This window comes from Oncorhynchus nerka, linkage group LG4 (assembly GCF_034236695.1).
Source record: "Oncorhynchus nerka isolate Pitt River linkage group LG4, Oner_Uvic_2.0, whole genome shotgun sequence".
NCBI classification, from domain to species: Eukaryota; Metazoa; Chordata; class Actinopteri; order Salmoniformes; family Salmonidae; genus Oncorhynchus; species Oncorhynchus nerka.
Genome location: NC_088399.1, coordinates 20,075,249 through 20,102,242, shown reverse-complemented (window position 1 = coordinate 20,102,242; position 26,994 = coordinate 20,075,249). Strand labels below are relative to the sequence as shown.

General features: G+C 45.8%; 1 protein-coding gene across 1 annotated transcript; it reads right to left on the bottom strand.

The window, feature by feature from the left end:
- Positions 1–3,805: 3,805 nt before the first annotated feature.
- On the bottom strand, positions 3,806–17,065 carry LOC115120307 (probable global transcription activator SNF2L2). The gene is made up of 6 exons (XM_029649222.2): positions 16,658–17,065; positions 13,220–13,449; positions 6,596–6,701; positions 5,129–5,230; positions 4,828–4,966; positions 3,806–4,552 (listed from the first exon to the last, which is right to left on the bottom strand). The coding sequence occupies exons 1-6, from the start codon at positions 16,823–16,825 to the stop codon at positions 4,413–4,415; spliced, it is 885 nt and encodes a 294-aa protein (XP_029505082.1). The 5' UTR covers positions 16,826–17,065; the 3' UTR covers positions 3,806–4,412.
- Positions 17,066–26,994: the final 9,929 nt, after the last annotated feature.

Below are 26,994 nucleotides of genomic sequence, written 5' to 3'. Positions count from 1 at the left end.
ACTGTTAGCTAGCTAGCTAATGTTAGCTGGCTGGCTCGCTAGCAAAAGTTATGTGTATGATCTTATTATTTGTATTTCAGAGCCATTTGCTTTGCTAGTTATAGCTTAATGTTAGCTAGATAACATTGAACCTGGTTGATAAGCTACCTGCAGTTTCATGCAGGGTAGTAACGTCATGAGCTGGGATTATGGTTAAATTTTTTGCTTGCTAGCTACATGTCTTAACAAAAGACTCCACTATGCATGTATTCATTTCAATAGGGCAAGTAAAATGGACAGTGAGCTGTTCTCTCATGTGTGTATGGAAGTAGCTAGCAAGCTATCCAACGTTAGCCAGTTAGCTTGCTGCTTGACTGCTTTGTTGGGTCAGCTAGCTAACGTTACATGTATGATCTGTGTAGTAATATTGTTTGTTTCTCAGAGTCATTTGCTTTGCTAGTTATAGCCTAATGTTAGCTAGCAAACATTGAACCTGGATGGTTAGCTACAGTTGAAGTCAGAAGTTTACATACACTTCGGTTGGGGTCATTAAAACTCGTATTTCAACCACTCCACAAATTTCTTGTTAACAAACTATAATTTTGGTAAGTCGGTTAGTACATCTACTTTGTACATGACACACGTAATTTTCCTAATAATTGTTTACAGACATATAATTTCAATAAAAATTCCCTGTATACAATTTCAGTGAGTCCAAGTTTTGCATGCATTAAGTTGACTGTGCCTATAAATAGCTTGAAAAATTCCAGAAAATGATGTCATGGTTTAAGAAGCTTCTGATAGGCTAATTGACATCATTTGAGTCAATTGGAGGTGTACGTGTGGATGTATTTCAAGGCCTACCTTCAAACTCAATGCCTCTTTGCTTGACACCATGGGAAAAAAAATAAAAGACCGCATTAAAAAAATTGTAGACCTCCATAAGTCTGGTTCATCCTTAAGAGCAATTTCCAAACGCCTGAAGGTACCACGTTCATCTGTACAAACAATAGTACGCAAGTGTAAACCCCATGGGACCACGCAGCCGTCATACCGCTCAGGAAGGAGACGCGTTCTGTCTCCTAGAGATTAACGTACTTTGGTGCGAAAAGTGCCAATCAATCCCAGAACAACAGCAAAGGACCTTGTGAAGATGCTGGATGAAACAGGTACAAAAGTATCTATATCCACAGTAAAAGGAGTCCCTATATCGACATAACCTGAAGGCCGCTCAACAAGTAAGAAGTCACTGCTCCAAAACCGCCATAGAAAAAGCCAGACTACGGTTTGCAACTGCACATGGGGACAAATATCATATTTTTTTGAGAAATGTCCTCTGGTCTGATGAAACAAAAATAGAACTGTTTGGCCATAATGACCATCGTTATGTTTGGAGGGAAAAGGGGGATGCTTGCAAGCCGAAGAACACCGGGGGTGCACGTGGCGGTGCTTTGCTGCAGGGGAGACTGGTGCACTTCACAAAATAGATGACATCATGAGGAATGGAAAATGATGTGGATATATTGAAGCAACATCTCAAGACATCAGTCAGGAAGTTAAACCTTGGTTGCAAATGGGTCTTCCAAATGGACAATGACTCCAAGCATACTTCCAAAGTTCTGGCAAAATGGCTCAAGGACAACAAAGTCAAGGTATTGGAGTGGCCATCACAAAGCCCTGACCTCAATCCTATAGAAAATGTGTGGGCAGAACTGAAAAAGCATGTGCGAGCAAGTAGGCCTACAAACCTGACTCAGTTACACCAGCTCTGTCAGGAGTAATGGGCCAAACATCTCCCAACTTATTGTGGGAAGCTTGTGGAAGGCTACCCGAAACATTTGACCCAAGTTAAACAATTTAAAGGCAATGCTACCAAATACTAATTGATTGTATGTAAACTTCTGACCTAATGGGAATGTGATAAAATAAATAAAAGCTGAAATAAATCTTTCTCTCTACTATTATTCTGGCATTTACCATTCTTTTAAAAAAGGGGTGATCCAAACTAACCTAAGAGAGAGAATTTTTACTAGGATTAAATGTCAGGGATTGTGAAAAACTATTTGGCCCAGCTGTATGTAAACTTCCAACTTCAACTGTACCTGCAGATTCATGCAGGGTAGTAACGTATTGAGTTGGGATGATGGCTCATTGTTTACCTAGCTACCATTTCAATAGAATGTCACTGCGACAACTGTTGATAGCTCTGGCTATCTATTCCGATTTCAGAGTACTCTCATCTGAGTGTGCCAGAACGTAGAATAGGTGACAAATTTACAGTTGCAGCACAGTTGCAATCACCAACGCTGTGGATAACATAAAACAGCCTAACTAGCTCTGCTATGGAGAGTAAAATGGTCAGTTAGCTGTTCTCTCATTTGTGTCTGGAAGTAGCTAGCAAGCTAACCAGCCAGTTAGCTTGGGTGCTTGACTGCTGTTGTTAGGACAGAATGCTAGGATCAACCTTTAGAGATGGGTGGGGCTAAAGCTTAAGAGGGTGTGAACGATGCTGAATGGGTGGAGACAAAGAAGAGCTGTCCAGTAGGTACCAAAACATTCAAAGGCCATTATCTCAAAAGTGAGGTTAGAAGTTTATCAACTTTCAAAGCAGAATTACTTTCCCATTGTTCCTCAAATGCAGTGTATGATATACCATTCTGTAGCTCTGTGTCTCTAGTTTTATCTATTGTAAAAAACACTATTTTAAATGTTGTTACACAAGAGAGAATGATCGGTCACTTGTGAGTGAAATCGTTTTCCTTCCAAAAAACGGTAATTAAACATGTTAAAAAGCTCCTTTTCTGCATTGGAATAGTGTGGGTGTATACTGGTCATAAAAAATATTCATGAGAGTAGACCGCTGATTGGCCAGCTCATTCTCCTCAGGAGTATGAGACAATATTCTACGAGGAAAAAGCAAGCATTTTTTTGCACAGTCTGTTTGAGATACAAGTTTGAGGTGTGTTTTCTCTCATTTAAGTGTTTTTTTCCCTAATTTATGCTTTGGCCACCAATAGGAGTATAGGATGAGTCAACAACATTATTTGGGCATGACTTAACAAACTATGAACTTTTAAAAGGGAGATTTTCAGTGGACAGTTACTTTGAACAATACAAGAATATCCATATAATCAGTCTGTGGGCTATAGAATATGTTTCTGCTGGCTACACTGACTGATGTATTGCTTTTTTTTACACAACTCATGATTAGTATAGAAGAACTGTAGCAACTTCTTGCCAGAATTGATCTTAGTACAGCTACTGCAGCCACTTGTACTTCTTGCCAGAATTGATCTTAGTACAGCTACTGCAGCCACTTGTACTTCTTGCCAGAATTGATCTTAGTACAGCTACTGCAGCCACTTGTACTTCTTGCCAGAATTGATCTTAGTACAGCTACTGCAGCCACTTGTACTTCTTGCCAGAATTGATCTTAGTACAGCTACTGCAGCCACTTGTACTTCTTGCCAGAATTGGTCTCCCCATTGGTTGTTGACATGTTCTGCCAAAAGGACCGACCGTCTTTATAGGAATAGGATGACAACTTTCAGTCTTGCCAAGAGAGAGAAACACAAAATACCTCAACACAAATCCCTACAGTCTCCTGCTGGAAGATCTATTTCCTCCTTGTTTGTCACCTGGGACTTGGCAGTTGCCACTCTAAACCAAACTGAAAAAGATGAAAAATAACACAAGAAGCCCATGAGTATACAATATAAAACTTACAGCTGAAACAGTACAACTTTATCTGTTTACATCTGCTAACTAAGTATGAAATCAATGTTGGTGGTCAGGTCATTCAGAACACACAATATTGTTCAAATACAATTCTCCCATTTGGAGTTTTATTACAGAATCATATTTCATTTTAAATCCACACATTTTGAGATTTGAAACAATCCAGTAGTGTCCATCCTAGTCATATTGAAGAACTGACCAACCATTTTCTGCCATCTCCCACACCTGTAACACAACATATATTGATGTCATCAACATGCGCCACTCTCTGAGGGCGGTCTCCGTCTTAGCAGAAATACATCATCATGCTCCAAGACGTATGAAGGCATTTCACACATACAGTAATAACATTTTCAAATACAAAAACAATTCATGAAAAAAGAGGGTGGAGATAACCTCTGGTTAAGCATTAAGGATACACACAATAGCTTCCATATGAGGACCAAGAGAGCAACACCATAAAATCCCAAAGAACAAAAAGGCAAAATAATAGTAAAGAGACATGAAAGTTTAAGGCTGCATGAATTACTTGAGGACCAACATCATTAGGTATGTAAATTCCTTTCTTTGAGTAGCCTTCTTGACTTGAGATGAGACAAATCTTTATCAAGGTGAGAACTAATAAGCTGCATTGCAAAAACAGTGACAGCGGAGAGAAAGAAAGAGGATAAATGAACTAGCATTGGTCCTCCAGGTCAACCCTCATCTTTAGCTGTATTGTCCTCCAGATCCTCATCGCTGTCTACATCACTGTAGACTGTCTTCTTGGCCTTCATCTTTCTGCTCCGCTCTTCTTTCTTCATCCTCTGTTTCACCTGCTTTGTCCCCGTTTTCACTGAAAAGAGAGGATTGAGAAAGGAACATATCGTATATCCTTTTTATAATGACAACCATATAATAGTTTGTTCTGTCATTGATCTTTGAGAAAATAAATCCTTTCAAGCTATTCAAAAAAGCTTGATAAGACTCACAATGGTTTGGGTGTGTAAAAGTGAAAATGATCTTCTCATTGTTAACTGAACTGCATCATCTTGATCTTACTATTGGGGTTTTAAAAGAATGTGTCATTCAAACAGTTTATTTTGAGATCACAAAGGCCGGGTCTCTCACCTTCTGATGAACCAAACTGATTGTCTCGACCTCCATCGTCACAGATGGCAGTGCTGTCCTTTTTCTCCACATCGTCAATGACGATCCTCTGTCGTGCACTCTCAAAAACAGACTTGAGAACGATTGAGTCCTCAAATATCTAAAGCAAACACACACATATAACATAACATGAACCAAATTAGCCACCAAATTAGCCTCTCACAATCAAGAGCTGGGGGCATCATGGCATGTGGACTTCATGTAGAAACGGTAGGCAGTGGTGTGAACTCCAGCAGGCCTAGATCACATCCCTGAGGCAAACCTGAGATCCCTCCAAGTTGAAGGTCTGGGCATTGTGGCACAGCAGTATGATGTCCTTCTCCAGATCTCCCACACTCCGGTACTTGTGATTGCGCACACGCTCCTACAAAAAAACACACATGGACAGAAAACATGTACTCTCACATAAATACAATGCACATTATACTGAACAAAAATATAAATGCAACATGCAACAATTTCAAAGATGTTACCGTTCATATAAGGAAATCAGTCAATTGAAATAAATGCATTAGGCCATAATCTACGGATTTCATATGACTGGGAATACAGATATGCATCTGTTAGTTACAGATACCTTTTATTTTTAAAGGTAGGGGCGTGGATAAGAAAACCAGTCAGTATCTGGTGTGACCACCATTTGCATCATGCAGCGCAACACATCTCCTTCACATAGAGTTGATCTGGCTGTTGATTGTGGCCTGTGGAATGGTGTCCCTCTCTTCTTCAGTGGCTGTGCGATGCTGCTGGATATACACGTCGTACACGTCAATCCAGAGCGTCCCAAACATGCTCAGTGAGTGACATGTCTGGTGAGTATGCAGGCCATTTTCAGTTTCCAGGAATTGTGTACAGATACTTGCAACATGGGGCCGTACATTATCATGCTGAAACATGAGGTGATGGTGGCGGATGAATGGCAAACCACTCGCCCACACAACTCTATACACTGGTCTGCAGTAGTGAGGCCGGTTGGACGTACTACAAAATTCTCTAAAACGAGGTTGGACGCAGCTTATGGTAGAGAAATTAACATGCAATTCTCTGCCAACAGCTCTGGTGGACATTCCTGCAGTTAGCATGCCAATTGCACGCTCTCTCAAAACTTGAGACATCTGTGGCATTGTGTACATTTTATAGTGGCCTTTTATTTTCCCAAGCACAAGGTGCACCTTTGTAGTTATCTTGCTGTTTAATCAGCTTCTTGATATTCCACTCCTGTCTGATTATCTTGGAAAATGAGAACTGTTCACTAATAAGGAAATAAACACATTTGTGCACCAAATTTGAGAGAAATAAGCTTTTTGTGAGTATGGAACATTTTTGGGATATTTTATATCAGCTCATGAAACATGGGACCAACACTTTACATGTTGCATTTATATTTTTGTTCAGTATAGTACCTGAAGTCAACATCAACAGAAAGGTTTGCTCGGATGATGCTGGGAAATGCTGTATATTAATTTGTTAATGACAACCACAGGGTTGTGGAAGGACAGACAGACAGATGAAAGGTTAGCGCTTTCATCTATGACTGCGTTAACAGGCCTTGGTCCAGTTGGTATGTGGGAAGATTTGGGGGAAGAGCAGATCAGTTGGTGGGTTAGTGGTGAGCCACCAGTAGGCTGAAAGGCTGAGAGTTGGTGCTGAGCTGAATTGGTATGTGGGAAGATTTGGGTGGGTTGGTGCTGTGCCTATAGATGCAGTGTAGATGGTCCGCAGAGCCTACCCTGATCCTCCTGAAGTCCACAGGCTTGCGGATCAACTCGTAGTACTCTGGCACCTCCTTCCTAGAAGGCAGCTGGACAAAGCCTTTGCTGATCTGACGGCCCAACCTGGAATTAGTATGCACAGGCACTGTTACCAACCAACAATAGTATTTGTTTTATTTCAAATGCTTTGAGCGTTTGATTGAGACTCCCTGGAGTGGCAGATTGGCCAGATTTAGTTCCATTGTTCCAGGCAAGTCTAATCAAGTGCAACTAAAGAATTTGAAAGAAAACATGCTATTTTAGAAGTCAGGGCTGGTCCTCTCTGTCTCATTATTTCTGCAACACAATGCTCACACTGTGAAATAGAGGCACAAGATATAAGTAATTCATGTCTAACCATTCCCTACATGGTCTGACATCAAACACCATTGCCCTTCATATCTACACATCGCTAATAAGTAGTTAAGAGCTTCTGGTCAGCGGGGTGGTGGCACCGGGATCCTCATCTCTCCCAAGTGGTCATTCTCTCTTTCTCCCCTTACCCATCTGTCTATCGCCTCCTTTGAATTCCATGCTGTCACAGTTACCAGCCCTTTCAAGCTTAACATCCTTATCATTTATCGCCCTCCAGGTTCCCTCGGAGAGTTCATCAATGAGCTTGATGCCTTGATAAGCTCCTTTCCTGAGGACGGCTCACCTCTCACAGTTCTGGGCGACTTTGGTTAAGAATAAAGGAATAGAGCTAAGCACAGGCAAAATCCTAGAGGAAAACCTGGTTCAGTCTGCTTTCCACCAGACACTGGGAGACAAATTCACCTTTCAGGAGGACAATAAATTAAAACACAAGGCCAAATATACATCAGAGTTGCTTACCAAGACAACATTAAATGTACCTGAGTGACCTAGTTACAGTTTGACTTAAATCAGCTTGAGAATCTACAGCAAGACTTGAAAATGTCTGTCTAAGAATGATCAAAAACCAACTTGACTGAGCTTGAAGAATTTTCTAACAATAATGTGCAAATATTGTACAATCCAGGTGTGCAAAGCTTTTAGAATGACTCACAGCTGTAATGGCTTCCAAAGGTGATTCTAACATGTATTGAGTCAGGGATGTGAATACTTATGTAAATTAGATATTTCAGTATTTCATTTTCAAAACATTTGCAAACATTTACAACGTCTTATCTTTGTCGTTATGGGGTATTGCGTGTAGGTGGGTGAGAAAAATAAATGTAATCCATTTTGAATTTAGGCTGTAACTGTCACGCCTTGGCCATAGAGAGGCTTTTATTCTCTATGTTGGTTAGGCCAGGGTGTGACTAGGGTGGGCATTCTATGTTCTTTTTCTATGTTTTTGTATTTCTTTGTTTTTGTCCGGGTATGGTTCTCAATCAGGGCCAGCTGTCTATCGTTGTCTCTGATTGGGAACCATACTTAGGTAGCTCTTGCCCACATGGGTTTTGTGGGTAGTTATTTTCTGTTTTGTCTGTCTGCACCAGACAGAACTGTTTTGTTTGTTCCGTTTTGTTATTTTTTGTTCTAGTGTTCAGTTTTATTAAAAATCATGAACACGTACCACGCTGCACCTTGGTCCTCTTCTTCAAACAGCCATTACAGGAGGCCTCCCGGGTGGCGCAGTGGTTAAGGGCGCTGTACCACCAGAGACTCTGGGTTCTCGCCCAGGCTCTGTCGTAACCGGCCGTGACCGTGAGGTCCGTGGGGCGACGCCTAATTGGCCTAGCGGCGTCCGGGTTAGGGAGGGTTTGGCCGGTAGGGAAATCCTTGTCTCATCGCGCACCAGAGACTCCTGTGGCGGGCCGGGCGCTGTGCGCGCTAACCAAGGTTGCCAGGTGCACGCACGGTGTTTCCTCCGACACATTGGTGCGGCTGGCTTCTGGGTTGGATGGTGCTGTGTTAAGAAGCAGTGCGGCTTGGTTGGGTTGTGTATCGGAGGACGCATGACTTTCAACCTTTGTCTCTCCCAAGCCCGTACAGCTTGTAGCGATGAGACAAGATAGTAGCAACTAAACAATTGGATACCACGAAATTGGGGAGAAAAAGGTAACATTTTAAAAAAATATACAATAATTTTGCACGCCCAATTTTTCAGTTTTTGATTTGTTAAAAAAGTTTGAAATATCCAATAAATGTCGTTCCACTTCATGATTGTGTCCCACTTGTTATTGATTCTTCACAAAAAAATACAGTTTTATATCTTTATGTTTGAAGCCTGAAATGTGGCAAAAGGTCGCAAAGTTCAAGGGGGCCGAATACTTTCGCAAGGCACTGTATATATATTAAAAAACCACTGTTACAGAACTACCCACCACCAAAGGACCAAGCAGCGTGGAAGAGAGGACTGGACCTGGGAGGACATTCTGGACGGCAAGGGATCCTACACATGGGAGGACATTCTGGACAACAAGGGATCCTACACATGGGAGGAGATCCTGGCTGGAAGGGATCGCCTCCCATGGGAACAGGTGGAGGCAGCCAGGAGAGCGGAGGGAACCAGCTGTACGAGGGAACACGGCTGGCAAGGAAGCCCGAGCGGCAGCCCCAAACATTTTTTTTGGGGGGGGGGGCACACGGGGAGTGTGGCGGAGTCAGTTTGGAGACCTGAGCCCACTCCCCGTGCTTACCGGGGCGAGCATGTGACTGGTCAGGCCCCGTGCTATGGGGTGATGCGCACTGTGTCTCGGCCGAGCATTCACTGGCCGGTGTGCTCGGTGCCAAGGTCCCACATTTGCCGAGTGGAAGCTGGCATCCAGCCAGAATTAGTGTAGTGTTAGCTAGCTACATAGTTGTCTTTGCTGTCTTCGTATCCAAGATAATTGTGTAGTTTAGAGTGTGTAGTCTTAGAGTGATTATCTTAATTTACCGAGGTTAGCTAGCCAGCTATTTGTCGTCCTTAACGTAGGAGACACTGCTAGCTAGCCAACGTCTACCGAATAGAACTTCCTCACTCAACAACCCGGTCGCATTCCGCTTCGCTCCACAGGTAGTATCACATTTTCATTTCATTTCATTACAGTACAACGGTTTGATTTGTTTGATCGTAGCTAGCTACATAGCTAGCTACATAGCCGTCTTTGTATCAAAGATAATTGTGTAGTCTAGAGCGATTTTCTAGGTTAGCTAGCCAGCTATTGTCGTTCTTTTAACGCAACGTAACGTAATCAACACTGCTAGCTAGCCAGCTAGCCCCCGAATAGCAGCACTGTAGAAACTATCACACTCAACGGAACGACTTGATTAGTGTAGTGTCAACAACGCAGCCACTGCCAGCTAGCCTACAAAGTCAACAACGCAGCCACTGCCAGCTAGCCTACTTCAGCAGTACTGTATCATTTTAATCATTTTAGTCAATAAGATTCTTGCTACGTAAGCTTAACTTTCTGAACATTCGAGACGTGTAGTCCACTTGTCATTCCAATCTCCTTTGCATTAGCGTAGCCTCTTCTGTAGCCTGTCAACTATGTGTCTGTCTATCCCTGTTCTCTCCTCTCTGCACAGACCATACAAACGCTCCACACCGCGTGGCCGCGGCCACCCTAATCTGGTGGTCCCAGCGCGCACGACCCACGTGGAGTTCCAGGTCTCCGGTAGCCTCTGGAACTGCCGATCTGCGGCCAACAAGGCAGAGTTCATCTCAGCCTATGCCTCCCTCCAGTCCCTCGACTTCTTGGCACTGACGGAAACATGGATCACCACAGATAACACTGCTACTCCTACTGCTCTCTCTTCGTCCGCCCACGTGTTCTCGCACACCCCGAGAGCTTCCAGTCAGCGGGGTGGTGGCACCGGGATCCTCATCTCTCCCAAGTGGTCATTCTCTCTTTCTCCCCTTACCCATCGCCTCCTTTGAATTCCATGCTGTCACAGTTACCAGCCCTTTCAAGCTTAACATCCTTATCATTTATCGCCCTCCAGGTTCCTCGGAGAGTTCATCAATGAGCTTGATGCCTTGATAAGCTCCTTTCCTGAGGACGGCTCACCTCTCACAGTTCTGGGCGACTTTAACCTCCCCACGTCTACCTTTGACTCATTCCTCTCTGCCTCCTTCTTTCCACTCCTCTCCTCTTTTGACCTCACCCTCTCACCTTCCCCCTACTCACAAGGCAGGCAATACGCTCGACCTCATCTTTACTAGATGCTGTTCTTCCACTAACCTCATTGCAACTCCCCTCCAAGTCTCCGACCACTACCTTGTATCCTTTTCCCTCTCGCTCTCATCCAACACTTCCCACACTGCCCCTACTCGGATGGTATCGCGCCGTCCCAACCTTCGCTCTCTCTCCCCGCTACTCTCTCCTCTTCCATCCTATCATCTCTTCCCTCTGCTCAAACCTTCTCCAACCTATCTCCTGATTCTGCCTCCTCAACCCTCCTCTCCTCCCTTTCTGCATCCTTTGACTCTCTATGTCCCCTATCCTCCAGGCCGGCTCGGTCCTCCCCTCCCGCTCCGTGGCTCGACGACTCATTGCGAGCTCACAGAACAGGGCTCCGGGCAGCCGAGCGGAAATGGAGGCAAACTCGCCTCCCTGCGGACCTGGCATCCTTTCACTCCCTCCTCTCTACATTTTCCTCTTCTGTCTCTGCTGCTAAAGCCACTTTCTACCACTCTAAATTCCAAGCATCTGCCTCTAACCCTAGGAAGCTCTTTGCCACCTTCTCCTCCCTCCTGAATCCTCCTCCCCCTCCCCCTCCTCCTTCTCTGCAGATGACTTCGTCAACCATTTTGAAAAAAGAAGGTCGACGACATCCGATCCTCGTTTGCTAAGTCAAACGACACCGCTGGTTCTGCTCACACTGCCCTACCCCGTGCTCTGACCTCTTTCTCCCTCTCTCTCCAGATGAAATCTCGCGTCTTGTGACGGCCGGCCGCCCAACAACCTGCCCGCTTGACCCTATCCCCTCCTCTCTTCTCCAGACCATTTCCGGAGACCTTCTCCCTTACCTCACCTCGCTCATCAACTCATCCCTGACCGCTGGCTACGTCCCTTCCGTCTTCAAGAGAGCGAGAGTTGCACCCCTTCTGAAAAAACCTACACTCGATCCCTCTGATGTCAACAACTACAGACCAGTATCCCTTCTTTCTTTTCTCTCCAAAACTCTTGAACGTGCCGTCCTTGGCCAGCTCTCCCGCTATCTCTCTCAGAATGACCTTCTTGATCCAAATCAGTCAGGTTTCAAGACTAGTCATTCAACTGAGACTGCTCTTCTCTGTATCACGGAGGCGCTCCGCACTGCTAAAGCTAACTCTCTCTCCTCTGCTCTCATCCTTCTAGACCTATCGGCTGCCTTCGATACTGTGAACCATCAGATCCTCCTCTCCACCCTCTCCGAGTTGGGCATCTCCGGCGCGGCCCACGCTTGGATTGCGTCCTACCTGACAGGTCGCTCCTACAAGGTGGCGTGGCGAGAATCTGTCTCCTCACCACGTGCTCTCACCACTGGTGTCCCCCAGGGCTCTGTTCTAGGCCCTCTCCTATTCTCGCTATACACCAAGTCACTTGGCTCTGTCATAACCTCACATGGTCTCTCCTATCATTGCTATGCAGACGACACACAATTAATCTTCTCCTTTCCCCCTTCTGATGACCAGGTGGCGAATCGCATCTCTGCATGTCTGGCAGACATATCAGTGTGGATGACGGATCACCACCTCAAGCTGAACCTCGGCAAGACGGAGCTGCTCTTCCTCCCGGGAAGGACTGCCCGTTCCATGATCTCGCCATCACGGTTGACAACTCCATTGTGTCCTCCTCCCAGAGCGCTAAGAACCTTGGCGTGATCCTGGACAACACCCTGTCGTTCTCAACTAACATCAAGGCGGTGGCCCGTTCCTGTAGGTTCATGCTCTACAACATCCGCAGAGTACGACCCTGCCTCACACAGGAAGCGGCGCAGGTCCTAATCCAGGCACTTGTCATCTCCCGTCTGGATTACTGCAACTCGCTGTTGGCTGGGCTCCCTGCCTGTGCCATTAAACCCCTACAACTCATCCAGAACGCCGCAGCCCGTCTGGTGTTCAACCTTCCCAAGTTCTCTCACGTCACCCCGCTCCTCCGCTCTCTCCACTGGCTTCCAGTTGAAGCTCGCATCCGCTACAAGACCATGGTGCTTGCCTACGGAGCTGTGAGGGGAACGGCACCTCAGTACCTCCAGGCTCTGATCAGGCCCTACACCCAAACAAGGGCACTGCGTTCATCCACCTCTGGCCTGCTCGCCTCCCTACCACTGAGGAAGTACAGTTCCCGCTCAGCCCAGTCAAAACTGTTCGCTGCTCTGGCCCCCCAATGGTGGAACAAACTCCCTCACGACGCCAGGACAGCGGAGTCAATCACCACCTTCCGGAGACACCTGAAACCCCACCTCTTTAAGGAATACCTAGGATAGGATAAAGTAATCCTTCTCACCCCCCCTTAAAAGATTTAGATGCACTATTGTAAAGTGGCTGTTCCACTGGATGTCATAAGGTGAATGCACCAATCTGTAAGTCGCTCTGGATAAGAGCGTCTGCTAAATGACTTAAATGTAAATGTTAAATGTTAATTAATATTGTGTGGATATAATTGCATTACCCATTAATACATCATTACCACAGCTCCCCCAATTCTCCCTGGTAATCTCACCCGTCTTTGTAGTTGATAACCATGTCCACCAGTGTGTTAAGCTGCTTGGTGAGCTCGGGAGGGTTGGGGGGCAGTTTCTTTGCCGGAGGTCGACCTCGGCGTTTCTTGACCTTTTCACCTCCAGCCTCCTGGCCGGAGTCTCGGGACTCAGAGTCTTTGTCGCCATGGTGATCACCTTTCCGTTTCTTTAGGCTGATGTCCTCCTCCATGTCCTCCAAGGCCCCGTTCTCCTCCACATGGGGGGAGGTCAAGGAGGAGGAAGAAAAGAAGAGGAGGGGATTTGTTTGTTTATTTGGATCTCAATTAGCTGTTACTTAAGGAACATCTACACTTCCTGGGAACCACAGAAAACAAAGGATGGATATAGGAATGCACAAGCTGCTGGAAGTGGGAAAGGGGATACCTAGAAAATTGCACAACTGAATGCATTTAACTGAAATGTTATTCCACATTTAACCCAAGCCGACTGAATCAAACCGGTGCAGTGTGTAGCCTTGATCGATGTCATCGGTGCCCAGGGAGTTGCTGTTGTTGGGGGTTAATTGCCTTGCTCGAGGGCAGAACAGCAGATTTCTCCACATTGCCGGCACAGGGATTTGAACCATCAACCTTCCGATTACTGGCCCAATGCTCTTAAGCACTAGGATACCTGCCGCCCACCTCTAGGCTACCTGCCGCCCACCTCTAGGCTACCTGCTGCCCGGAATATACAGTACATTAACAAATATTTGAGTGGAGAGAGAATTTACACACATTAATCAGGGTTGTGTACAAGTTATCTTCTTATTCAAGAGGAGAAAGATTGGCCCAATAAAATGTAAATGCAATAGGACCAAATTTGGATTTGGAAATAAGTTTGGGGATGGGATAAGAAACAACTGTGCTCTTGACAGTGATTTGACCCCTGTAACTCCTGTCAGCTACACTCCTGACAGTTTAGTGGTTCTTAAATAGCTGTTCAATTGATCTCCTCTCTGAAGAAAGTCTAGCAGTTAGATGACTTAACGATTTAGACAGTCAAAGTTTGACCTTGAAAAACAATTCAACAGCCTCTTCCAAAAACTATTTCAAAGAATGAACTAAATGTGCATAGATTATTGATTTCACTATTAAATGATTCATTAACCTAGAGTTGATGTCTGCACCCCACAGAAATCACATTAGCATAATTGAAAAATCCCCATAGAACTCAATCTGTTTACGCTAGAGATATGTTGTTTTGCATGTGGTCTTCCTCTTCCGCATTTGCTGTGTTTATTATACCAGGAGACATCCCAAAAATCGGTCTTCTCACGGAAATGTCTGCAGCCTCTGAACGGTTTGGCCTACAAACTAATATGACCCCTCTGGAAAGATAGGACCCTTACAAGTCATTACCGAAGATCTGCTCATTTCTGTCTGTAGCGTCCGAACAGTTTGGTCTATACACTAATATGACCCCACCATGGAAAGGTGGGACTCAAACGAACACATACATGTTTTGCTCTAGGACACCCACAAGCCTCACAAGACTTGGTTGAAGGCAGTCTGGCACCAGTTTTAAAAAATGAATGTACGCATATATGGAAGTACTTTAGTGCCTAAAAAAAGGGTTAAATACAGGTCAGTGAGAAGGTGTTAACTGTGGAAGGTGTAAACCCATGTTCGCAGTTAGCCAATGTTATGTAAATGCTGTTATGTAAATGCTGTTATTTAAATGCTGCCTTGGTCCCAAGTCAAAGCAGCTCCACTGAGGCCATGGCCCAGGAACCAGGAACCAGGTGGAAACACTAAAGTCTGAGGCAAAACAATGGGGTAAATCCTCAGTGGAGATTCACCATGGTGGTGTCTATCTTATTTTAATCTCTCATAGCTGCAAATGTCTGCAGTAAGCAACTGCTGTATTTTACACAAAGGCAATTAAAGTAGACGTATGCATGCAGCATTACTTGTCCAGGCTGGCAGGGAGAGAGAGAGAGGGAGAGAGAGAGAGAGAGAGGGAGGGAGGGAGGGAGGGGGGAGAGGGGGAAGTGAGAGAGAGAGAGAGAGAGGGAGAGAGAGCGAGATAGAAGGAGGGAGAGAGAGAGAGAGAGAGAGAGAGAGAGGGAGAGGGAGAGAGGGGGGAGGGGGTGGAGGGAGGGAAGGAGGGAGGGAGAGAGAGAGGGAGAGGGAGCGAGGGAGGGAGGGAGGGAGGGAGGGAGGGAGGGGGAGGGAGGGAGAGAAGGAGAAAGAGAGAGAAGGAGAGAGAGAGAGAGAGAGAGAGAGAAAGAGAGAAAGAGAGAAAGAGGGAGGGAGGGAGGGAGGGAGGGAGGGAGGAGAAGGGAGAGAGAGAGAGAGAGAAAGAGGGAGGGAGGGAGGGAGGGAGGGAGGGAGGGAGGGAGGGAGGGAGGGAGGGAGAGAGAGGAGAGAGAGGGGGAGGGAGGGAGGGGCGAGAGAGAGAGAGAGAGAGAGAGAGAGAGAGAGAGAGGGAGGGGGAGAGGGAGATAGAAAGGGGGCGAGAAAGAGAGAGAGGGTGTGAATATGTGTTCACATTCAGCAGAGACTGAGGAATGCACTCCAATCTGAACGGAATATTGATGTATGAACCATACAGAAATGCAGCCAAAATAGTGCACACCCACGTCATATTATATTGTATTAGAATGTGAAAATCTACAAGGAAACAGAGATGAAAGTGCATGCAACTGTATATTTAAATAAATATGGAATCTGTGTTTATGAATGCATATACGATCAGTCAACCTCTCCCTTTCACCATAAACACAGACAAACACACCCTGGGGGACCATATCGAAAGTGGCCTAATAACCATCATCAATGACGAAGGATCTGTATGACATTACCAACGGTGGAATATGCATGTGCACTTCCACACACGTACACTAATAAACACACACACACACACAGTGAAAGCGAGAAAAGCATGAACAAAAGAGAATGATCAAGCGCAAAAAGAACAGTAAAAAGGACAACAAAAGACATCATGCGGACAATCGGTCAGGTTATCATTTAAGGTTATCATTATAAAGCCTTCTCTACAGGGCTACAGTGGAATGCAATGGGATTCAGAGTAATCCTAAAAGACGGATTAAACAGCTAAACACCCTGTGTGTGTGTGTGTGTGTGTGCGTGCGTGCGTGCGTGCGTTGCTCTATGCTTGTACCATCATCACCAAACAAGCCTGCCTCTTCCTTCCCCTCCTCGACTGGCAGACGATACCCCCTCATCTGTTACAGCTCACACCTACACACTCACTTCCTCTCCCGCTCACACAGACACTGCAGACACTTACACAGACAGACAGACACTCACACACATGCTCTCTCTCTCTCCTGTCTCCCTCTCTCCCTCTGTGCCGGTCTGTGCGATGCAGCCTGGCTGAATCCTATCCTCAGAATAAATAGAGGAAGCAAGGGCGAATGAAGGAAGACAATGAAAGAAGGAAGGACAAATATTTACCTGGCTGCAGTCTGCAGTCTGACTCTGTGGATCAGAATGGGTTGTAGCTGGATGGGCTGCGGCTGCAGCTGGAGGGGAGAGAATTAGCAAGCCAGCATAGCGGCGAGCTGCTAGCCTCTTCATCAGCTGATCACTCGAAAAGCAGAAACCCAGAAGGGGGGCAAGCATGCAGGAGTAAAAGAAAAGCGCTAGGTTTTCATACACAAATCAACGGGTAGCTGAGCGGGGGAAAATAACATGTGATAATAGTAGTAGTCATCTGTCTCTGACTCTGTGTGGCAGGCAGGCTGCAGTAGGCAGCTCTCCCTCTCCTCTCCCCTCTGCTGCAGTCTCATTCCTCTCAGTAAGGCCCCAAGCTCGTCTGCCTCTGCATGTTTTAATATCGACTGTTGCCAGACGCTTTTTTTCCCCCGATCCTGTTAAAGTTATCGGGTCCATTTTTTTTTCATGAACGATTTTTGCATTACGTTTCAGCATGTGGGGATTAAACTCTGTGTGGAGGCTGAGTGTGTGGTCGGGGGAGGGGTGGTCTATAATGTGCATGTCACTCACACATGGCTCAGTCTGAACACAAATGATTCAAGCTCAGTGCTGCCACGATGATGTCATGCTGGTGGTAATTCAAGGTTTTAGGTCATGTCGTGTGTGTGTGTGTGTGTGTGTGTAGACACAATTCATTCCAGACATTCTGAAGCTCTGATTCGGGGACTCCACTAGGAAACCTGATGCCAACCAGAGATGGGCAGTATTCATGTTACATGTATTTGAATATGTATTTCAACTACTTCTGAGTATTTTGTCATTTGTATTGCACTGGGCTGAACTACACTCCAATGTATTTTCTAACAAGATACATTCGAGAGCTGTAATTTGTATTTTCAAAATACAAATTACTTTTCTAAAATATATATATATATTTATATATATATATATTATTTTAGAATATATATATATTTTGTGTGTTTCACAATTTTGTGGCGCCTTTTCACCCTTTATTGGTATCAAAAGTCTATGGTGTGACACTATGGTGTGATAAGAGTGTAACGGATGTGAAACGGCTAGCTTAGTTAGCGGTGCGCGCTAAATAGCGTTTCAATCGGTGACGTCACTTGCTCTGAGACCTTGAAGTAGTGGTTCCCCTTGCTCTGCAAGGGCCGCGGCTTTTGTGGAGCGATGGGTAACGATACTTTGTGGGTGACTGTTGTTGATGTGTGCAGAGGGTCCCTGGTTCTCGCCCGGGTATGGGCGAGGGGACGGTCTAAAGTTCTACTGTTACAAGAGCATCTGCTCAATAAAATAATATAAATGTAAACTCAGCAAAAAAAGAAACGTAATGTTGTTCAGGACCCTGTCTTTCAAAGATAATTTGCAAAAATCCAAAAAACTTCACAGATCTTCATTGTAAAGGGTTTAAACACTGTTTCACATACTTGTTCAATGAACCATAAACAATTAATGAACATGCACCTGTGGAACGGTCATTAAGACACTAACAGCTTACTGACGGAAGGCAATTAAGGTCACAGTTATGAAAACTTAGGACACTAAAGAGGCCTTTCTACTGAATCTGAAAAAACCCAAAAGAAAGATGCCCAGGGTCTCTGCTCATCTGTGTGGATGTGCCTTAGGCATGCTGCAAGGAGGCATGAAGACTGCAGATGTGGCCAGGGCAATAAATTGCAATGTCCGTACTGTGAGACGCCTAAGACCGCGCTACAGGGAGACAGGACAGACAGCTGATCGTCCTTGTAGTGGCAGACCACTTGAAAAAACACCTGCACAGGATCGGTACATCCGAACATTACACCTGTGGGACAGGTACAGGATGGCAACAACAACTTCCCGTGGTTACACCAGAAACGCACAATCGCTCCATCTGTTATGCTCGTTGATGGAAGTATCGGACCAAGATGCAGCGTGGTAGGCGTACATCTTAATTTTATTCAATGATAACTGAAAAAACAACAAATACAAACTAAACGTAACATTTAGTAGGGCTAAACCGCACAGTACCAAAACAAGATCCCACAAACAACAGGTGGGAAAAGGCTGCCTAAATATGATACTCAATCAGAGTCAATGATAGACAGTTGCCTCTGATTGGGAACCATACCAGGCCAACATAGAAATACAAAAAACTAGAGTACCCACCCTAGTCACACCCTGACCTAACCAAAATAGAGAATAAAAAGGCTCTCTAAGGTCAGGGCGTGACAGTACCCCCCCCCCAAAAAAAGGTGCGGACTCAGGGCCGCAAAACCTGACTCTATGGGGGAGGGTCCGGGTGGGCATCTAGCCTCGGCGGCGGCTCCGGTTTGGGACTTAGACCCTGCTCAGCTCACGGATCCCACCGCTTCCGTGGAACCAGACCATGGATCGTCACCGGAGGCTCCGGACAGTGAATCGTAGCCGGAGGAACCGGACCGTAGATCGTCGCCGGGGACTCCGGACTGTGGATCGTCGCCGGGGACTCCGGACCGTGGATGGTCGCCGGAGGAACCGGACCGTGGATCATCGCCGGGGCTCCGGGCCATGGATCATCACTGGAGGCTCCGGGCCATGGATCATCACTGGAGGCTTGGTGCGTGGAGCTGGCACAGGACGTACCGGGCTGGGGAGACGCACTGGAGGCCGGGTGCGTGAAGCCGGCACAGGATATACTGAACCGTGGAGGCGCACTGGAGGTCTGAATCGTAGAGCTGGCACAACGCATCCTGGACAAATGACCACCTTCGCACAGCAAGTGTGGGGAGCTGGCACAGGACGCACTGGGCTGTGAAGGCGCACTTGGGACACAGTGCGTAGAGTCGGCGCAGGATATACTGGACCGTGGAGGCGCACTGGAGGCCTGGAGCGTAGAGCTGGCACAACACGTCCTGGGCAAATGACCATCTTCGCATGGCAAGTGCGGGGAGCAGGCACAGGGCTGTGAAGGCATATTGGGGACACAGTACGTAGAGCCGGCGCAGGATATACTGGACACAGGAGGCGTACTGGAGACCAGTAGCGCTGAGCTGGCACAACCCGTCCTGGACAGATACCCACTTTAGCACGACAAATGCGGGGAGATGGCACAGAACACACCGGGATGTGGAGGCGCACTGGAGACACAGTGCGTAGAACCGCAAAACATGGCACCTGAACGGTGACCAACTCCACACGGTGAGTACAGGGAGTTGGTTCTGGTTCCCACCTTGGCTCCGCCAACCACCCCGTGTGCCTCCCCCAAAAATGTTTTGAGGCTGCCTCTCGGTCTTCGGTCGTGGCAGCGAACCCTGGTGTCGTCGTTGTTGTTCCTTCTTTGCCTCCGCCTGCTTCCATGGCAGGCTTCTGTCTCCTGTCATGATTTCGTTCCACGTCCAGGATGTCCTCCACTCCTGGCTTTCCTCCCAGGCCCAGGATCCCTGCTCCTCCTCGGCACGCTGCTTGGTCCGTGGGTGGTGGGATCTTCTGTTATGCTCGTTGATGGAAGGATCAGATCAAGGTGCAGCGTGGTAGGCATACATCTTAATTTTATTCAATGAACACCGAAAAAAAACTATTACAAACTAAACGTAAAGTTTAGTAGGGCTAAACAGCACAGTACCAAACCAAGATCTCACAAACAACAAGTGGGAAAAGGCTGCCTAAATATGATCCCCAATCAGAGACAACGATAAGACAGCTGCCTGATTGGGAACCATACCAGGCCAACATAGAAAAAAAAACTAGAGTACCCACCCTAGTCACACCCTGACATAACCAAAATAGAGAAATAAAAAGGCTCTCTAGGTCAGGGTGTGACACCATCAGTGCTCAGACTACAATAGGCTGAGAGAGGCTGGACTGAGGGCCTCACCAGACATCACCGACAACAACGTCACCTATGGGCACAAACCCACCATCGCTGGATCAGTGTTTTACTTGCTATATTGTATTTACTTTGCCACCATGGCCTTTTTTGCCTTTACCTCCCTTCTCACCTCATTTGCTCACATTGTATATAGACTTGTTTATACTGTATTATTGACTGTATGTTTGTTTTACTCCATGTGTAACTCTGTGTCGTTGTATCTGTCGAACTGCTTTGCTTTATCTTGGCCAGGTCGCAATTGTAAATGAGAACTTGTTCTCAACTTGCCTACCTGGTTAAATAAAGGTTAAATAAAAATAAATAAAAAGACAGGACTGGCAAAAAGTGATCTTCACTGACGAGTCGCGGTTTTGTTTCACCTGGGGTGATGGTTGGATTCACGCTTTTTTGTCGAAGGAATGAGCGTTACACCGAGGCCTGTACTCTGGAGCGGGATCAATTTAGAGGAGGAGGGTCCGTCATGGTCTGGGGCGGTGTGTCACAGCATCATCGGAATGAGCTTGTTGTAATTGCTGGCAATCTCAACGCTGTGCATTACTGTGAAGACATCCTCCTCCCTCATGTGGTACCCTTCCTGCAGGCTCATCCTGACATGACAATGCCACCAGCCATACTGCTCGTTCTGTGCATGATTTCCTGCAAGACAGGATTGTCAGTGTTCTGCCATGGCCAGCGAAGAGCCCGGATCTCAAACCCATTGAGCATGTCTGGGACCTGTTGGATTGGAGGGTGGGGGCTAGGGCCATTCCCCCCAGAAATGTCCAGGAACTTGCAGGTGCCTTGGTGGAAGAGTGGAGTAACATCTCACAAATCTGGCAAATCTGGTGCAGTCCATGAGGAGGAGATGCACTGCAGTACTCAATGCAGCTGGTGGCCACACCAGATACTGACTGTTACTTTTTATTTTGACACCCGTTTGTTCAGGGACTCATTATTCAATTTCTGTTAGTCACTTGTCTGTGGAACTTGTTCAGTTTATGTCTCTGTTGTTGAATCTTATGTTCATACAAATATTTACACATGTTAAGTTTGCTGAAAATAAACACAGTTTACATTAGCTGAGTTTATAAGTAAAAATGGACAGTTGCAAAGCATTCTGAGTTTTATTGTAATGAACTCTACCCCGTAACACGGCCAATTATAATACCCAGTGTGCTTTGTGGTTCATTTTGGTATGTTCACTTTCACATTTCGGTCATTTAGCAGACACTCTTATCCAGAATGACTTACAGTCAGTGCCTTCAACTGATGTAGCTAAACAACAACATATCACAGTTATAGCAAGTAAGACGTTTTTGTAACCGTTGGTGAGAATGTTGTTTTTGTTCGGGCAGACTACTTGCAAATTCATTTCTGTATTTTAAAATGCAAGTACATGCATTTTGAAATGTATTTAATTAAAATAAAATTATTTTGTAGTTTATTTTTTAAACATTAATCTTTATGGTATTATTATATTGTAGGTTGTAATTTCAACAACAACAAAAACAAAAAAACTGGGGTTGGTGAACCATTTACATAAAACTGAAATGACCTTGCTCGCAAGGTAGTAGTTGATCAGAGGCTGTCCGAACAGAGGCTATGAAGCATTCTGAAAGACCTTGACTAGGGACCTGTTGATATGAATTCAGCAAAGTATGTCATACATGTTCTAATGGAAAGATTCATATTTGAATTGGACTTGTTTGATTACATTTGTACTTAAAATTTTCTGCATGATCTTCATCCTACTCATTGTCCTCGAGTCTCCTGTCCCAGGAATTTCCTGCTATTCCAGCCATGTTCAGGCATACTGTCTGTGTCTGTCCTGCATAGAACATGACATCATTCAGCCAATACGCCACTTCAGGCTAATGGTCTTATTATTGCTCCATCTTGAAATTACATTTTTTTGTGGTAATAATCCCTCATGGTCCTGCCCTCACCATGGCAACAGGGGCGATTAAATAGGAAAAAGAAAAACCTCTTGGTTGGACCTTTGATGTTAGCGAGACGATCGATATCAAATCAATGTTGTGAAGAGTTGATTTTATTTGCAAATATTGATTTGGATGTATGAGTAACAGTGTCTAGACATGTTCATTCCATTGAGACAGAAATATAATTTTATTTTAATCTCCCCCAAGAACGCTACTTGCTCAAAACATAATTTCTGCTGCTGCTTGTTACCATAGCAACAGCACATTTTGATGGTGGACCTCAAAGGCAGTTATGCTTCTGTATTCCATCACTGACTTGGGGAATCACACAAAAAATCTAATCATCAAATCTAATTATATTTGTCACATGCGCCAAATACAACGGGTATAGACGTTACTGCTTGCTTACAAACCATTCCCAATGATGCAGAGTTTTTTTTAAATCTAGTAAAAATAGCAACATGAGAGGAATAAAATACATGAGAATGGAGTTATATCCCAGTTGGCATACGATGTGATAAAGACGTATTTTACTGGTTGATATCTGGTCAGAACTTTTTACAACCAGATTGTGGATTAAAGGATTAAAGATGGTGCCGGAGGGGATGGCTGCCATCTTATCGGCTCTTAACCAACTGTGCTATTTTGTTTGTCTTTTAGCATTGTTTGTAACGTGTTTTATACATAATGTTGCTGCTACTGTCTCTAATGACCGAAAACAGCTTCTGGACATCAGAACTGCGATTGCTCACCTCAGATTAGACAAAAAGTTTTTCTTCAATGATTATGGACGGGAGGGATATACTACAGACACCCGACCAGACCCAGATCCCCGTCATTCGATGGAGAAGGAAACAGAGATTTTGCAGAAAAATAGCAGGGTGCCTTGTTAGGATCAGGTGACGAGTGGCTAATCTGCCTTTGCCTTCCGTCCTGCTAGCTAACGTTCAATCGCTGTAAAATAAATGGGTCGAACTGAAAGCACCTATATCCTACCTACGGGACATTAAAAACTGTAAAATCTTACATTTCACCGAGTCGTGGCTGAATGATGACATTAAGGTAATGCACTCTATCGGCAGGACAGAACAGCAGCCTCTGGTAAGACACAGGGGGGCAGGGGCCTATGCATATATGTAAACAACAGCTGGTGCATGATATCTAAGTCTTGAGGTTTTGCTCGCCTGAGTATCTCATGATAAGCTGTAGACCACACTATCTACCTAGAGTTTTCATCAAATCCTGCTATGCCCTCCGACGAACCATCAAACAGGCAAAGCGTCAATACAGAACTAAGATCTAATCGTACTACACCGGTTCCGATGTGGCAGGGCTTACAAACTATTACAGACTATAAAGGGAAGCACAGCCGAGAGCTGCCCATTGACACGAGCCTACCAGACAAGCTAAATAACTTCTATGCTCGCTTTGAGGCAAATAACACTGAAACATGCATGAGAGCATCAGCTGTTCCGGACGAATGCGTGATCACGCCCTCCGCAGCCGATGTCAAATCAAATCAAATCAAATGTCTTTATATAGCCCTTCGTACATCAGCTGATATCTCAAAGTGCTGTACAGAAACCCAGCCTAAAACCCCAAACAGCAAGCAATGCAAGTGTAAAAGCACGGTGGCTAGGAAAAACTCCCTAGAAAGGCCAAAACCTAGGAAGAAACCTAGAGAGGAACCAGGCTATGTGGGGTGGCCAGTCCTCTTCTGGCTGTGCCGGGTGGAGATTATAACAGAACATGGCCAAGATGTTCAAATGTTCATAAATGACCAGCATGGTGAAATAATATTAATCACAGGCAGAACAGTTGAAACTGGAGGTGGACTGGGGACAGCAAGGAGTCATCATATCAGGTAGTCCTGAGGCATGGTCCTAGGGCTCAGGTCCTCCGAGAGAGAGAAAGAAAGAGAGAAAGAGAGAATTAGAGAGAGCATACTTAAGTTCACACAGGACACCGGATAGGACAGGAGAAGAACTCCAGATATAACAAATTGACCCTAGCCCCCCGACACATAAACTACTGCAGCATAAATACTGGAGGCTGAGACAGGAGGGGTCAGGAGACACTGTGGCCCCATCCAATGACACCCCCGGACAGGGCCAAACAGGAAGGATGTGAGTAACACCTTTAAACAGGTCAACATTTACAAGGCCGCAGAGCCAGAGGGATTACCAGGACGTGTACTCCGAGCATGCGCTGACCAACTGGCAAGTGTCTTCACTGACATTTTCAACCTCTTCCTGTCTGAGTCTGTAATACCAACATGTTTCAAGCAGACCACCATAGTCCCTGTGCCCAAGAAAGTGAAGGTAACCTGCCGAAATGACTACCAACCCGTAGCACTCACATCTGTAGCCATGAAATGCTTTGAAAGGCTGGTCATGGATCACATCAATATCATTATCCCAGAAACCCTAGACCCACTCCAATTTGCATACCGCACCAACAGATCCACATCTGTGGATCACAGATGATGCAGTCTCTATTGCACTCCACACTGCCCTTTCACAGCTGGACAAAAGGAACACCTATGTGAGAATGATATTCATTGATTACATTTCAGCGTTCAACACCATGGTGCCCTCAAAGCTCATCACTAAGCTAAGGACCCTGGGACTAAACACCTCCCTCTGCAGCTGTATCCTGGACTTCCTGACGGACCGCCCCCAGGTAGTAAGGGTAGGTAACAACACATCCGCCACGCTGATCCTCAACACGGGGGGCCCTCATGACTGCACGGCCAGGCACGACTCCAACACCATGATTAAGTTTGCTGATGGCACAATAGTGGTAGGCCTGAACACCGACAACGATGAAACAGCCTATAGGGAGGAGATCAGAGACCAGACCGTGTGGTGCAAGGACAACAACCTCTCCCTTAACGTGATCAAGACAAAGGAGATGATTGTGGAGTACAGGAAAAGGAGGGCCGAGCACGCCCCCATTCTCATCGACGGGGCTGTAGTGGAGCAGGTTGAGCGCTTCAAGTTCCTTGTCGTCCACATCACCAACAAACTAACATGGTCCAAGCAGTCATGAAGAGGGCATGACAAAACCTATTCCACCTCAAGAGACTGAAAAGATTTTACAACTGCACCATCGAGAGCATCCTGGCGGGTTGCATCACTGCCTGGTGTGGCAACTGCTCGGCCTCCGACCGCAAGGCTCTACAGAGGGTAGTGCGTTCGGCCCAGTACATCACTGGGTCCAAGCTTCCTGCCATTCAGGACCTCTATACCAGGTGGTGTCAGAGGAAGGCCCTAAAAATTGTCAAAGACTCCAGCCACCCTAGTCATAGACTGTTCTCTCTGCTATCGCACGGCAACCGGTACCGAAGCGCCAAGTCTAGGTCCAAGAGGTTTCTAAACAGCGTCTACCCCCAAGCCATAAGACTCCTGAACATCTAATCAAATGGCTACACAGACTATTTGCAAAGCCCAACCCCTTCTACGGATGTCATAAGGTGAATGCACCAATTTGTAAGTCGCTCTGGATAAGAGCGTCTGCTAAATGACTTAAATGTAAATGTAAATGTACGCTGCTGCTACTCTCTGTTATTATCTATGCATTTTTTCATTGCAAGATGGCATAGCAGTCGGACATGTGTTTTCTCTTGTCTCGTCTTGTCCTGTAAATATTGATTTCTTCCTCGTTTTTTAGTATATATTTAGTATATATTTTAATCTCACTTTCCATCTACAGACTGAATATACTCTCTCCTGCAACCCGCCTCACCCAATGTGGTACGGATCTGCTATTTTCATACTTTAGAACCAGAACCCCCATCAGAAGCTAGCCAGCAAACTAGCTACTAGCTAGTAGTCAGTTAACCACTGCTAGTGGTCTTCACCGTTAACTCGGACACCAGCAAGCCTCAGCTCAGTCAATACCTGCCAGTCTGCACAGCGCGATATCAACCCAGAGCATATCGGACTGCTTTTTCTCTTCCACATCTCTGGATTCCTAACGAAACCTCTGAACCTTTACACCGGATCATCGCAGCTAGCTAGCTGCAATCCGAGTGGCTACTCCTGGCTAATGTCTCTGTCCAGAAGAGAGCACCAGTTAGCCTTGAGCTAGCCTTGAGCTAGGCCCATCTCCCGGCTAGCTGAAGAGCCAGCCAAGTCTTGGGCTACAATACCTCTTTTGCCAATTGGCCTGAACCCTTTACTGCAGACACGGAGCCCCGCCGCTCCATCACGACTGGTCTGTCGACGTAATCGTCCGAGGTGGTTTCAACAGGCTCTTCCGTGTCTCCAGCTCGCCTAACGTAGTAGTGACTACTGAATCGGCTCCCTGACTCATCTATTGCTACTCATTGGACCCTATGATCACTCGGCTACACATGCCTCTTCCTAATGTCAATATGCCTTGTCTATTGCTGTTTTGGTTAGTGATCATTGTCTTATCTCACTGTAGAGCCCCCAGCCCTGCCCAATATGCCTTAGATAGCCCTTTTGTTCCACCCCACACACATGTGCTGGCTTAAACTGGTGCCTCTAGAGACAAAACCTCTCTCATCGTCACTCAATGCCTAGGTTTACCTCCACTGT